This window comes from Aphidius gifuensis, linkage group LG6, assembly GCF_014905175.1.
Source record: "Aphidius gifuensis isolate YNYX2018 linkage group LG6, ASM1490517v1, whole genome shotgun sequence".
NCBI lineage: Eukaryota > Metazoa > Arthropoda > Insecta > Hymenoptera > Braconidae > Aphidius > Aphidius gifuensis.
The window spans coordinates 1,778,459-1,795,496 of NC_057793.1; the positions used below are offsets into that span (position 1 = coordinate 1,778,459).

Here is a 17,038-nt window from a genome sequence, read left to right on the forward strand (position 1 = left end):
GTTACTCGGTATATCGGATCAAAAAGTATCAAGTAAAAGTATCCGATATATATTGGCGATATATCGGCTGTTTCGATAAATCGCCGAGTATCGCACATCCCTAGACACGTCCCCTCTGTTGTTATTTTTAATTTTTAATTTACAACTTTTGTAACGGAAGCAATCGTCATATTTATTTTTAGTTTTTGGGCCTTGATAGATTTATTATTTCCATTTTATCACAAGGCCCAATTTTAAATTCTGACCAATTGATTCCAGCAACGGCTCAATCGACGACGCTCCATCTGTAGACTTTACAATATTTTCTCCCAAATTTCGGTCCTCATTTTTTTTTTTTTTATTCTACGATATGTAGTGTACGTTTTGTTTTTTTGCGATATTTTTTAAACCGCTTGTTAATAATGAATAAATAGATAAAAATAATTTGAAAAATAAAACAGGTAAATAATTTTTTCGTTTTTTTTTTTTTTTTATTTTTATTTTAGTTCTATACTAATAGACTGAATAAAAATTTTCTTTAAATCAAATTTATAATAGATAGTATTTTGAAAATTTATTAAAAACATAAATTTTTACTTTTTTATATTTTACAATTATCAAAATTAATTGTTATAAATACATTTTAAATTATAAAATACTAGAATTTATTCTTTACAAATTTACAGTTTTTTTTCCTTGAAATTTAATTATTCTAATAATTAATTTACATTCATTAAATTTTTTTTTAATAATATTTATACATATAGTAACAACTACGAGTTGCATAGCACATTTTAAAGGTTTCCATAGTACGGTTCATTTTCCAAATGTACCCTCACGGTCATGGTGAATTTAAACACACAACATAGTAAAAAGTAACAAGTTTATGGTTGTTCGTATCATTGGTATAGTGAAGACTATCTATTGAACAAGTAAAGTCTACTAAAACCATAATAAAAACCGGTTTTACCTCAGCAGAGTAGTTTTTACTATGTTACTATCGTAAAATTTAAAATGCACATCGTAAAAAAAATTATAAAAAATAATATGTTGAACCATATTTCCGAAAACGTCCCTCAGTACTATAGTAACATAGTAAAACTAATTATTTTTTTTTTACAGTGTACCAAAAGATAAAATGAGTTGAGAAATGGCAGGACGATATTAGCGATTCCAACAGTGTACCAACATCATCATCCCTTCTATACTATCCCTTGCTTGTACTATTACAACAACCCTCATTAAAAAACTCTCATCTGTATTTTCTGTTTTCTCTTTATACCTTTACTTTTCTCAACGTCATTTCTCAACACACTTTACATTTTTTTTTTATTTCAAAACTATAGCTATCACAAAAATATCATTAAAAATACCAATCATTTGCCTTTTTTTTCATATTTTTAATTAATTTATTACCCCAAAAGAAAAACCAAGAGAATTTTTTAAAAGTATTTTTTAAAGCTCAACTCACTTTGAGACATTCAGACAAAAAAAAAATATATTAAAATGAATCAATAATCATAAAGTATACAGAGAATCAAAAAGTACGAAACGCATCTTCAGAGATTTATTCGTGACTCAAATGTCTAATTTATTCTCAAGAGGGAGACCATTATTATTATATGTATTTTTTTTTTTTTTTTATTATTATTATCTTCCGGATTTTTATGAGGTCCCGTAAAAGTCATTTGATCACGTCATATACAATGAAAGAAATTGATAGACAACGACAAAGAGATAAAACATTTTTGAATAAAAAATTTGAATGATGAGATGAAAAATATCATCATTGAAACTACAAAATGAATAAAAAAATATCTTGGACATTTAAAGGATGAATATAAAAATGAAAAGAGATATTTATTTTTAAAGAAAATAAGAGTATATATAAAAAAATTTATGGAGAGGAAAAAAAAGGGTTTAAAAAGGTGCAAGATCATTAGAGAAAGAAGATGGTCAGGGCATTGTCAGTCGAGTGTCATTAAGGCCCATGATATAAATAGGATGAAGCTCATCGTCATCATCATGATCGTCATCGTCATCGTCCTCTTTCTCGTAGTCGTCGTTGTCGTCGTTATCATTATTTTCAACATTTCTCGTCATACTAGCTCAGTTTATACACGTCGTGTTTTCCCCAGTATATTTCAAGCCAATGTCCTGGTATGAATTGCCATCAGGCACCGACGGCAATTAATAATAAACCATTCCCTTGATGATAAATGCATACACACGAGTCTCTTGTTCTTCATCCCCTTTCCATTTTACTATATCTTTCCATCTCTCTATACATATTCTGTCTGGCCATTTACCATATTCATTTTTTATTTTTTAAATTAAAGAAAATATAAAAACAACAAATCATTTAATTTAAATTGAAAAATATTGTTTTCATATATGTATCTCAATGCTATTTGTCTTTTATTTATTTATTTTGTTTTTTTTTTCAAATTTTTTTCATTTCAATTCTCTGCAGTTTCCGGTAGTGGAAATTCGAGTATCTGAAATTTCCCGTGAGACTTTTTTCGCGCACTCAGTTCCCATCAATATTTTTTTTTTTTTTTTTTTTTTTTCTCTACAAAATTTAAAGGTGTGTATTGCCCGAAAAAAAAAATGATTAATAAAAAGAAAAAAGAAAAAATTGCTAATGGTTATAAAAAATAAAAATGAATTTTTTTTTCTATTATTTATGGGGGTTAAAAAATTGAACTCGTGAATTTTATTGAGAGGAACAAAAAAGATCCTATATTGAATGGTATATTTGCAAACTCGTGTTTTTTATCGGACTAGTGAATTTGTTATTTTTTATAAATATATTATTTTTTTTTTTTTAAGCTACAAACAAATCGACAACGTTATGCTTGACGTCGGACGCAAATCGTTTTTTTTTTTTTTTTTTGGGTTGTAAGATTATGTTCGCCTATCTACACACCACACACATTTTTATTTTTTTTCAATGTTCTACTTTTATTTGTATACGTTTTTCCTTTTCTTCCCTAACATTTTTATTTTTTAAATATACTTTAAAGGCTTCAGTGAGCTAAGCAAGTTAACCCCTAATACTGCGCGGTATATATCTAAATTTTTTTTTAAGCAAATAAGGGCGGTACCCTAAAAATAAAAAAAAAAAAAATCTAGTGGCCAATGTTTGTGAGAAAATTCAAGGTGCCATTTAGTTGACGATTATGCTGAGGTTATATATCCCCAAAAATCGATTCTTCAACCCTCTCTTTTTTTCCTTAACCACCCCTTAACCACCCCCTCAAAATATAAGAGCTTTTGAAAAAAACTTTGTGCCTATGGGTTTAACTGTATCGTAAACTCATCCTTTTTTATATTTTCTTTTCTTCATTCTATATATACATATATATATAATCGAAATATCCTTCCATTTTTTAAATTATAATTGAAAAAAAAAAATGTCAGTATAAACAATATTGATGAATAGATAAGTGATGATAAAAAAAATATTTCAAATTAAAATTATATATGCAATAAAAATATTTCTTCGTACTTATTGAGAATAAAAAAATAAAATAAAATAAAATATTCTTAATAATTTTGTCTGTTTCAACATGAAATAAAATTTATTATTTCAATATTAAAATTAGTATAGCTATATATAAATATATGCGTAACACGGTTAGTGCACGCGACAAACCACAAATCGATGTTTATCTCAAAGTCCTTGCTACTCGGTGATTTAGAAATTATCTTCTACCTGAATTACATCCACCTCGTTATCATGCAAATGTATTTTCATGCAATATATCCTTTTCTCTTATATTTTATAAACGTGTTTATGTGTATGTAAAAAGCCCCACGGGAAATGGGAATATAGATCTCACCGCATGTGAGATTCAAATTGTTGAGTTATTATCGAACACCTCTAATAGGAGGTTTATAAACATAAGGAGGTAGGTATACAAATATAAGCCTTGAATACTTTTTTTTTTTTATTACAAAAAGGTTTTTTTTGTTGTTAAAAAAAAATTTATATACTTTTTACTATTTTTTATATTTTTTTTTCACTCAATAGCCTAGAAGTTTTTTAAAATTATATCAATTAGAATCCAAGTGACATGTCCTGTGAAAAATTAAAAAAAAAAATTATTTATTCTGAAATTTTCTATTATTATTATCAATTAATCTTCTAATTTTCTAATTTAAAATTCATTGTTGTTTAATAGATTTTAGTTTTTCATTTGTTATACATTTGCGTTTAATTTCTTTAAATTTATTTTTAATTTTGAAAATATTAAGGAAAAAATTCAAATTAAAAAAAAAGAAACGACATTCATAAAGTTGGTTTGAAAATTAAAAATAATAATAGTAATAAAACAAAGTAAATTTTTGAGGTCATTTAAATAACATAAAATAAAGTATATTTTAATTTATGTCATTTATTTTACCAAGAAATTTTGCCAGAAATTAAAGTTAGACTAATTTCCCTACAAATTGAAAAACTAAAAAATTTACAATTATAATTAATTCTAATTGTCCGCTAGAGAATTTATACAATTGACTCTAATCAACTTATCGCACATTCTGTAATCGGGTTCCCTCGTGTCTGTCATGGTCGAGGTAATACGACTATTGCAATAGCAAGTTCATGCTAATTCTAATCTTACCGGAAACATTTTATCGCTTCCAATTGACGTAGCCATTTACATTTTTTTTCCCTTTTATATTAATATTGATATTATTTTACTTTCCATTATAGGTTTTCCACTTTTTTATTTTCATCAAGTAAACTATATTTATTTAAAATAGAAAAAATTTATATATTTTAATTACAAAATATAAAAACGTATCTGATGACTGCGTCGACTTCCTCGCAGACTCAATCTTTGGTTCCATTCTTTTTTTGGCAACTCTCCAAATTTTTCCATCGTTTTATTATTTTAAAATATAAACTTTTTTTTTTTTACTTTTTGAGGATTTAAATTCAAAAAAAGGAAAAAAAATGGCAGAGCTGCTTTTTTTTATTCCTTGTTTTTTCATAATTTTTCTTAAAATTAATCTCTTTCTATACTGATTGATTATATAAAAGAATAATTTGTAAAAAAAAATGAAAGAAAAAAAAAACTAAATTAAAAAAGGCTTTCAATTTTTAATTTATTATTTTTTATAATGAAAAATAAATAATTAAAAAAAAATCATTCAATAAATTCAAGTAAATAAATATATAACTATTTGTTTATTTTGAATTTTATGTATAAATTGAATTTATAATTTTCGGTAAGATACATAAAGGACTCGTTCTGCTCTCTTATTTTTTCCATTTCTTTGTTCAACATATGTCTAGCAAATGGTCCATGAACCATTAACTTCTCTGTACATAAACTTCCAAACAAAAACTGTGAAAAAAAACATGATGATAGTGAATGGAGTGATTAAAGACGAAACTCTGCACTGTTGCAATATAAAATTTACAAGCAATCTACTGATCTTTCAACACAAAAAAAAAAAAAAATGTATAAATAGCAAAAATGAAAAAACGTCGATGAAGTTGTTCTTTTTTCTTTTTTTCATCAATATTACCTTTTTTTTTTTTTTGCTTTTACGCTGGCCCAGAAAAATTTTATACACATTTAAGAAATTGTAGTAAAATTTCCAGTGAGTAAATCTAATTTAACAGAAGAATGCACCGAATATTCATAAATAATAACGACGTTAGTGGTTAACTACTTGTTTTAGTAAACAAAGAGTATTTTGTGTGAAAAGCAAAATTGAAGTGAAAATTTTTACACCAGAATAATTTCAACACTTTGTTTATTCATTTCCAAGAAATTTTATTTATCAAAATGATCGCGATTGTTGTTGTTTTTTATTTTTTTTATTTTTCATTTCTAATATTATTGTTCTATTATTTTATTTTTTAGTAACAATTTAATGAAACGAGTCTGTTTATTAGACTGCTTTTTCCTAGATAAAAAAAAAAGAATCATAAATAACTCGTGGATTATTTCGACAAAGTACTGTGGACAGGAGAAAATTGTCTCTTTGTTGTTGAAGACATATGGAAATGCTGGCTGATACAACAAGACGTGGTAGTGTACTTGAACCAGAAGGAATTGTTGAAATTAAATTTCGTAAAAAAAATATTATTAAAACAATTCATCGTGTTTATAATGAAATTATTAAATTAAATGAAAAAATAACAGCTGGTATTAGTCCAGAGGATAAATCAATTATTGAAGCTGAAATTAAAATACATGAAAATATATTAACATCAATGTATCATCAAGTTGTTGTACATTTTTCTGATCTTCAATGATACACCAGAAAGAATGTTAAAAAAAATACAATACCATATAAAACCATGGACAGACAAAAAAATAATAACAAAAAATAATGATTTTTTTTTGCAGCATTACAACTGGAATATCCAGGTGTAATTAATGGAAAAGATGCTGAAATAATGGAAAATGATGTTATCCAATTTTCATGTTCAAGTGATGAAATCGATTTTGACAACATTAAACTTATCTACCCCGTAGAAAATAGACCCGTAAGTTGTATTTTGATACGTATTAATATTATTATATAAAAAAAATATAATAAATTGTTGTTGCCTCAAAGGCTTAATATTTGTTAGCTTAAAATTTGATATTTATTTATAAAAAAAACAAAAAAAAATTTATTATTTATTTAAATTAATAATTAATATATGTATTTTTTTCTTTGTTTAGAATGGAATATTTTTTCATAATGAACCACCAAATAATGATAAAAAAAAAATTTATAAAAAAATAAATGCTTCTCACTCTGATTCAGGATGGTATGGATGTTCTGACAAAGAAGGAAACACAAACAAAATATTTATATCGGTTAAATGTGAGTTAATTTTAAATGATTTTAAATAAAAATAATTATTACTATTAAATGTTTTTATTTCCAGCAATAAACCATGAAAGTTCAACCAATATTGTCGAAAGAATAAGTGAAAATGTATTTCATCCCCAACGTATTTTATCCTGTAAACCTACTTCTCAAATATATAGTGTTCAATTATTTGTGAATTCAGAGGTAAGTAATAAGTACATAAAATGAAATTTATCATTAAAATTGTTACATTTTTCTTTTTAATTTACAGGAAGTTAGATTTAATAATTCGAATGGTATTAAATATGATGGGCAAGAAGGCTTGAAAATAAGGAATCAAACCTATATTAATGACCCTATGGATTATGTATGTGCCATAACTACAGAGAATCGAACAGAAAATACAATATATTATTTCATACGTGAAGGTTGCTATTAAGTCTAACTGATAAAATATTTAAAGGAATATAATAAAATTATTTTTAAGTTAAAATTAATTAATATATTTTTAATTTTTAGATACTGATGAGCCGAAAATTCATATAAACGATCCAGTAAATGTTATGGAAGGAGATGATATTAGAATAAATTGTACAATACGTTATGACATAGATGAAGACCAAAAAGAATTTAACTGGTCATTCAAAAATAAAAAATTACAATCTCGTCTAAGCGAGAACAACTCGATACATAAAAAAAAAACCATTGAATTAAATTTGTTGAACGTGAGCAATAATGATGCTGGAGAGTATAAATGTATCACGAGAGGTGTTAATAGTGAAAAAAGTGCATCAGTCCATGTAACAATTCATGGAGTTGATGCATTAAATATAAGCTTAACAACACCTAAAGAGTTTTATAGCTCAAAGTTAAATAATGTTGTTATTCTCAAGGTCAACATTGAAAGCAATGCAAGAACAAACACAACATGGTTCCACCCAGATGGATCTAAAATTATTCAATTGAATTCAAATGGAAAATATTTTATCAAAAACAATGATATATATTCATCATTGATAATAAATAACGTTCAAATGAATGATGCTGGCAATTATAGTGTCAAAGTAAAAATAACTTCCCTAAAAGATGTAGAAAAAATAATAAGTCTACCATTAGTTATTGAAGGTACTTATTAAATTATTTCATTAAAATATTATATTTTTACTATTTCTATAGAAATATATTTGAATGTCAACTAATTAATTTATTTTTTTATAGGAATACCTGTTATTAAAGCAATGAATACATCACAAAATTATTACATGATCAATGATACTGCAGAATTGTCTTGCTATGCAACTGGATTTCCCATTCCAAAATTTCAATGGATTGTTGATGGCATTCGCACTCGTAATTACCAAACTAGTAAGGACAACGATAGTCTATTATTTGAAAAAACAGAAAAATTCATTTTTAATGTTACAAAAATGGTTGATGTAACATGTAAAGTATGTATTACTCAAGATGATAATTCTTGTGAGAAAAAAAATTTACAAATAAGGATGATTGATGTACCAAATGGTTTTGGTACTACTAAATATGATGAAACAATAATTTCTGGTGATGAATTTGGAGTAACATGCTTAGCATCATTGTATATGTACAAAGAAGTTAATTGGTACAATGAAAATGGCACAGAAGTAGTCTCAGATAATAATATTATGATACAAAAAAATACAACTGAATTGAGTCATAGTTCGTCCTTGTCAATAAAGTCAGTACCAAACAGCAAAAGATTACTGTATACATGTAAAGCACGAAAAGTAGAGGATAATATGGTCGAGCAAACCAATATCAATGTCACTGTTTATGATGAATTGGCACCATATTTTATTTACACAAATATGAACAAGACAACAGTAACATATGACTCAAATACAGCTCAATTGATTATGCTGAAGTGCTATGCTGGTGGCTACCCAGTGCCATCAGTAACATGGCTGATCAATCAAAAAAAAATTAACAGCACATGTAACTATATCACATTCAATAATACCGAATTGTACATTATACGTTTACATAGAAATTGTACTGGTGAATATAAATGTATTGTAAAAAACCGTGTTGGTGAGATAATGAATTTTCAAAATTTACAACTGGAAACATCATATTCACTTGGTCATCAGCCAATATCTGATAATGCTGTATTTATAACTTTTATCATAATTGTTGTAGCAGTATCGTTGATGTGTATAATAATTTTTATTTATAAATTAAAATGTAAAAAATCAAGTGATGAAGAAATAGATTCTGAGCCAGTTCCAGATAGAATTGAATGTCTACCACATGATGAACAATGGGAATATTCATCTGATAATTTGAAATTTGTTGAAGAATTAGGAAGTGGTACATTTGGTGTTGTATATAAAGCTGAAGCAAATGGAATTGGTGGCGATGAGCATACAATAATTGTTGCCGTTAAAATGATCAAGCAAACAAGTGATCCATCAAATAAAGAAGCACTACTTAGTGAATTAGAAATCATGAAAGATGTGGGAAAACATGTAAACATTATTAGTCTACTTGGTGCATGCACCAAAAATATTGCTAAAGGTGTATTGTATATTATTGTTGAGCTCTGTAGTCATGGAAATCTACATGATTATTTACAACGTAACAAAAATAACTTCATCAACCAAATTGATAATGATGGGAATATTAATTGTTCAATTGGCAGACAAACTAGTGATGCTATCAAAAATGAGTAAGTTGATATTTTATTTGTTAAAAAAAATATTATATTTTTTTATTGTAAATTATAATCTGTTTATTTTTTTTTCTCAGTGATAATAAATTAATTTGTGAAGATATATGTACTAATGACTTGATTCTGTGGGGATTTCAAGTTGCCGGAGGCATGGAGTATCTCAGCAATTGCATGGTAATTTTTAATAATTTATTATTGATAAATAAAATTCTGTCAATGTAAAAATTTATCTGCTTTTAAAAATGCTTGGTTATTTTTATTAATTTTTTTTTTATTTTTCAAGGTACTCCATGGTGATCTGGCGGCTAGAAATATTTTGCTGACTGATGGCAATATTATCAAAATTAGTGATTTCGGTCTGGCTAAAAGGATCCCCAAAAATGGCATTTATGAAAAAAAAGATAATTCACCAGTGCCAATTAAATGGATGGCCCCCGAATCAATGCAGCATCGATTGTTTTCGACAAAATCGGACGTGTGGTCATTTGGGGTTGTTTTGTGGGAGTTCTTCACATTGGCTGGTACTCCATATCCAGAGATGGATGGAGAAGAACAATACCGCCAATTGTTAGATGGATACAGACTGGAACAGCCCCTATATTCCACCGAGGCCATTTATAAATTAATGCAAGATTGTTGGAAGAATGATCCCAAAGGTCGTCCTAGTTTTTTTGATTTAAAATTAAAACTGCGAAAGCTACTGAAGGAATCATCAGCGGCATGTTATTTGGATATGTATGGAAAAACCAATTTAAATTATTACAATGTTGATCCATCACTTGCAATTCATCATGAAGAAAATTATATTGATGAAAGAACACCCATGATCGAGCAGCAAAAAATTCATTCAACTGTGGTGTAATTTGTTTTTTAAAGTTTGTCAAAACTCTTTGATTCTAAAATTAAAATATAAATGTATTATTAATTAATTTAAAATTTTTTGAAAATAAAAAATATTTTCAAAAATATTATTTGTATATAAAAATGGTGCATGATTTAACATTTCAAGTAGACATTTTGCTGATGCACATCTGACAGCCATAACACGATCAGTCATACAATTTCTAGATGCTTTATATACCTATATCTTTATGTACATTTGTTATTGTATATATAGACAATGCAACTTGTTGCAATAAAGTCACAGATGATGCCGAGTTAACAATTTTATCATTTGTAATTTGCCATGTTTTAATTTAATTTAAAAAATAAATTATATACTCACTGCAATTTCCGGGCAATAACAATAGAGAAAACACAGAATTGTGAATATCAAATTCATTTTCTTTAATAAAATTAATACAAAAATAGTGAGTAATATTTTCAAGACAAATTTTTTTTTTTTTTTTTTTTTCAATTAACACGTGTTCAGTAGTCGAGACTCTGGGATGCTTTGGGTCTACTTTAGGTCTAATTGGCAATAATAGTTGGCAATATTGTTTTGGGTTTCTGTCGAAGCATTCTTTTCTAAAGTCAAGATAAAAAAAAAACTTCTATTACTCTGGATTTTTATTTTTTTTTAATTAATTTTTAATCTTTTTTTTATGTACAAAAAAAGGTATTAATTGGTAAAAATTTGTGCAAATTTCGCTTTAAATTCGTCTACTTGGTTATTTACAAAAAAAATTTATAAATAAATTATTATTTCATTGAAATTAATTAATAATTTTATTGCAAAATAATTGTTCTTAATCGATCCACGATGTCAATTATTATCAATAAGTTAATCAGACTGAATTATTACAGCTGTTTTATTTTTAAATTTCTGACGTTTTATTTTTTAGTTAACCATTGTAACTACAACTTTGTCAAATTTCGTGTAATGGTATAATACACTTTCTGTACGTCGATACATTGTTATTGAACAAGTAAAATTAATAGGAGCATCCAAATAACTTCGATTGGTTATCGTGAAACCTTTTCGAGGATTAAATTTTACACCGTTTGTCTCATTTATTTTAAGTTCCTACAAATGAGAAAAAAAATATAACAAAATTAATAATAATATTATAAAGTTATAATATTCTTGAGAAATAGAAATTTTTTTTGATTTTTTTGCATTAATTTATTAATTACCTCTGAGTTTTTAAATAATTTCATATCGTCATAGCACGGTGAAGTTGGTACACAAGGAAGTTCTAGATGAGATTCATAGGAACCAATGAAAATTGATCTTGTTTCTAGAAATGTTACCTCCGAAAAAAAACTTTTTTTTGCTGAAAATTAAAAATAAATAAATATTCAAGCAATTATTTTTTATTTAAAATGATAATCATTATTAAAACTCACTTTTAACCCATACATATATACGAGCCGTATTATACATGACATGCTGATCACTATAACATTCATAATATCCTTCATCTCCGAAAGACATTTTATTTTTTTTGAGAGTTATTGTGTTATTGTCGTATAATTTTACAAAAATCATATCGTTATCAACCCTCCGTGGTTTCTTGATAAAACAAAAGAAAAAAATATTAGGCTTTCAAAACAATAACAAGTTGATTCTTGTTTTATTTTTTTTTTTCCAATAATAATTAATTAAAAAATAGCTTACATGAGTAGGTTCTATGTCATATTTATTTGCTGTGAATGAAAGATTACTGTGTTGATTGACACTATCTGAACATGAACATGCAAGTTGATCATTTTCATTTAATAAAACTGAGTCCCCGCTCATCATCCCTGTGCACTTGAAAATCAATTCTGGAAATATTTTTCAAATATAACATTTATTATTATTATTTGTATCTTTTTTTTTTATGTGAACACTAATATCGTAATAATATTGAAATAATCAATTTTTTAGAACACTATAGTTAATCAACACATGAACTTGTCCACACAGGTGAGTTGCTCTTGATATATATAGACAATGCAACCTGATGCAACTCACGTGGTAATGAACCATGCTATTTGCACTATTTTACAAATTATATTATTTATAAAAAAACTTTAAAAATCATTTAAAAAAAAAAAACCAGTTTATTATTATTCGAATTATCTACTTTATGAATTTTCTAACATTTATATTATTTTTTAATTTGCCATTTTAAACAAAAATTATACTCACTAGAACTTCCTTGCAATACCAATAAAGAAAAACACAAGATTGTGAATATTGAATTCATTTTGATTATAAATTATTTTTTACAACGAAATTAATACAATAATATTGAATGATAATTTCAAGATATATTTTCTTTTTTTTTTTGTTCTTGATAACACGTGTTTAATAACCAAAAAATTGTATAGTAGAATGGTAGATTGGTCCTTCTTGACTCCAAGTCTCTAACAGTTTCCATTTACAAACTCAGTGTTTGGCAAATGCACCGAGGGGTCCTTTGCGGTCCTTTGGGGTACTTTGGGTCCAATTGGCAATACTGCTTTGGGCCCTTGTGGCCTTGTCAGAGAATTCTTTCCTCAAGTCGATAAAAAAATCTTCTAAAACTGTGGTCTTTTATTTATTTTCACATTAATTTTTAGTTTTTTTATTTTATTTTATTTTTAGGCTGAACTCAACAATTCTACTCTTTTTGTTTATTATTAATTTTTAATATGTAATCCGATGTATCACATTACAAAAATGAATTTTTTGATGGTTTAAATAAAATAAAAATAAATGTGAATAATTGAAGACAAGAAATAATGAAATTACTTGAACCTTGTGAAGTTGTAATGACACTTACTAATTTTCCAAGGTAAAAAAATTTATCAATTTAATTTTTTCTATTTTAAAATTATTAAAAATAATATCAATAAAATATTTTTATCAGGCTTGGTTGACCTAATTTTATTAAACCAACAACATATCCAACACCAAATGTTGCTAGAAATTTCGTTGATCGTCGAGGTGAAAAAGTCGTTTCTAATATTTCAAGTAAATTTTTTTCATTTTTATATCTAACAAACTAGCTATTTCTATGGTAGATTGGTCCTTCTTGACTCCAAGTCTCTAACAGTTTCCATTTACCAACTCAGTGTTTGGCAAATGCACCAAGGGGTCCTTTGCGGTCCTTTGGGGTACTTTGGGTCCAATTGGCAATACTGCTTTGGGCCCTTGTGGCCTTGTCGGAGAAAACTGTGGTCTTTTATTTATTGTCGCATCAATTTTTAGTTTTTTTATTTTATTTTATTTTTAGGCTGAACCTAACAATTCTACTCTTTTTGTTTATTATTAATTTTTAATATGTAATCCGATGTATCACATTACAAAACAATGCGTATATATATACAATAAATATGCATCCTCCATGATTGACGGAACACCAGGTGAGCTTTATGATGGATTTTTTGATGGTTTAAATAAAATAGAAATAAATGTGAATAATTGAAGACAAGAAATAATGAAATTACTTGAACCTGGTGAAGTTGTAATTACACTTACTAATTTTCCAAGGTAAAAAAATCTATCAATGTAATTATTTATTTTTTATTTAAAATGATAATTATTATTAAAACTTACTTTCAACCCAGATATATATACGAGCATTATGATAATCATCATGATGATTACATTCATAATGTCCTTCATCTCCAAAAGATATTTTTTTTTTCTTTTAAAGTTATTGTTTTATTGTCGTATGATTTCTCAATAATCATATCGTTATTATCTCTCCATGGTTTCTTGATAGAACAAAAAAAAACAAATATTAAGTTTTCAAGAGAACAATTTGTAGCTTACTTGAGTAGGACGTGCATGATAATAATTCATCATAAATGAAATAGAATTGCGGCCATTTATATTATCTGAACATGAACATACAAGTTGATCACTTTTATCTATTACATTACAGCTGCAGCTGTGTCTCTGCTTATCATCCCTGTACACTTGAAAACCAATTCTAAAAATATTTTTTAATTATAACATTTATTAATATTATTTGTATCTTTTTTTTTTTTTTTCTATATGAACACTAATATTATAATAACATTAAAATAATAATAATAATAAATTCAATAGAACGCGAGTTAATCACCACGTGAACTTGTCCTCACACGTGAGTTGCTATATATAAACGATGCAACCTGAGGCAAGTAATCCACAGGTGAGGTCAAGTTAACGTGATGATGAGCCATGCTGTTTGCACTTTTTTACAAATTATATTATGTTTATAATTAAACTTTATAAATCAATAAAAAAAAAACAGTGTATTATATCATTTGAATTATCTATTTTATGAATTTTATCATCTCTATTTTGCCGTTTGTTGCTCAATTAAAAAAATAAATTATATAATACTCACTACAATTTCCTTTCAATGAAAATAAAGAAAAACACAAGAATTTAAATATTAAATTCATTTTGAATATAATTTATTATCTTCAATAAAATTAACACAAAAAAATTAAGTAATGTTTTCAAAAAAAAGTATGTATATATATATTTTTTTTGTCAACACGTGTTTAGTTGCTAAGACTGCAGTATGCACTGGCAAATGGGATGCTGGGAATTGAAATGGGCAACATTGGGTCAATTGGCAATAATAGTTGGCAATACTGGGCAATACTGCTTCAGGCCTTTGTCAGAGAATTCTTCCCTCAAGTCGTTAGAAAAAAACTTTTATATTACTCTGGTTTTTTATTTATGTTTTCGTTAATTTTTAATTTTTTTTATTTCATTTATTATCAAGCTGAACTTGACAATCCTATTCTTCTTTCTTTCTGATAAATTATACTATAAAATAATGAACAATTATTTATTAAAAGTCGAGAATAAAATAAATACAGTAATCAATTTTAATTGTGTCATGAATTTATTAAATTTTTATTAAATTTTATTAAATTTAGAAACAAAATCAAAGAAGGACTTAACTGTAAATTACTATCAGCTTTAACGAGAAGAAACACAAATTCTTTCTCACAAAATATTAATTTGTCAGCCATTTGATTAACTGATAAAATTAACATTAGTTGATGACTAAAATAACTTACTCATCGTTAAATTTCGTGTAATGGTATTTTACAGTGTCTTTACGTCCTAAACTTTCTAATGTAACTGAACATGTAAAATCAATAGGAACACGTATATAACTTGGATTTGTTATTAGGAAACCTTCTCGAGGATCAAATGCAATACCATTTGTCTCATTAATCGTAACTTCCTACAGATAAAAACAAAAATATAACAAAATTGATAATAATATTAAAGTTATAATTTCCTTAAAGAATATAACATTTTTTAAATTATATTATATTAATTTATTAATTACCTGTGAGCCTTCATATAATTTTACATCGAAGCATGGTAAAGTTGGTACACAAGGAATATTTATATGAGAACGAAAAAGAATTCCATATGATTCGTTAGGTGCTCTCGTCACAAAAGAACGTTTTTTTGCTAAAAATTAAAAAAAAAAAAAAAAAAAGAATATTAAAATAATAATTTTTCATTTGAAATAATAAATATTTTTAAAAACTCACTTCTAACCCATATATATATACTCCTTTCATCATTGAAATGTTCGTTAATACATGTATACAATCCTGCATCTCCGTAGGTTACTTTTTTTTTTTCATAAGTTGATGGTCCATCGATGCTTAATCCCTCATGAATCGTAAAATTATCATATCGTGATGGTTCCTTGATACCAGAAAAAAAAAAACAAATAGAGAGATTTATATAAAACTTAAAAAAAAAAAACAAATATCAGGCTATCAAGACAATAACAAGTTGATTTTTGTTTTTTTTTTTTCAATAATCATTTATTGGAAAATGGCTTACATAAGCATGATTTACTATAACATAATCTATTTTAAATGAAAGAGGACTGAATCGATGATCATCGTCATAACATGAACATAGAAGTTCATCATTTTCATTTATGATCGCTGTGTCCCCACTTCTCATCCCTGTACACTCGAAAATCAATCCTGTAAATATTTTTGAAATAGAACATTCATTATTATTATTTATATTTTTTTTTTTTTTATTATATATTATCACTATAATATCATGGTCAAATATCTGAGCTAATAGTGGTTGTAAAAATGTTAATAATAAATGTAAATGTAAAAAAAATATTATTGTTTAATAAAAAAAAAAAAATTTATTTATTAAAATACGAGTTATAATCACCACGTGAGCTTGTCCTCACAGATTGCTGTCGATATATAGACAATGCCACCTGATGCAAGCTGATGCAAGCAACTCACAGGTGAGGCCAGGTTAACGTGGTAATATTATTTGTTATTTGCTCGATTTTACAAATTATATTATTTATAATTTATAATTGATAAAACTTTGAATAAAAATTTAACAAGAACAGTGTATTATTATTTGAATTATCTACTTTATGAAATTTATAACAATTTTATCATCTCCAATTTCGCAATTAAAAAAAAATTATACTCACTACAATTTCCTTGCAATAACAACAGAGAAAAACACAAGATTGTGAATATTAAATTCATTTTGATTATAAATTATTTTTTACAACAAAATTAATACAATAATATTGAATAATAATTTCAAGATATATTTTCTTTTTTTTTTTTTTTTTTTTTTGAGAACACGTGTTTATC

General features: G+C 26.1%; 1 protein-coding gene across 1 annotated transcript; it reads left to right on the forward strand.

The window, feature by feature from the left end:
- The first annotated feature begins 6,004 nt into the window (after positions 1–6,004).
- On the forward strand, positions 6,005–9,512 carry LOC122859660 (vascular endothelial growth factor receptor 1-like). Its single transcript, XM_044163345.1, has 6 exons — positions 6,005–6,071; positions 6,881–7,008; positions 7,076–7,100; positions 7,324–7,441; positions 7,535–7,710; positions 8,023–9,512. The coding sequence occupies exons 1-6, from the start codon at positions 6,005–6,007 to the stop codon at positions 9,510–9,512; spliced, it is 2,004 nt and encodes a 667-aa protein (XP_044019280.1).
- Positions 9,513–17,038: the final 7,526 nt, after the last annotated feature.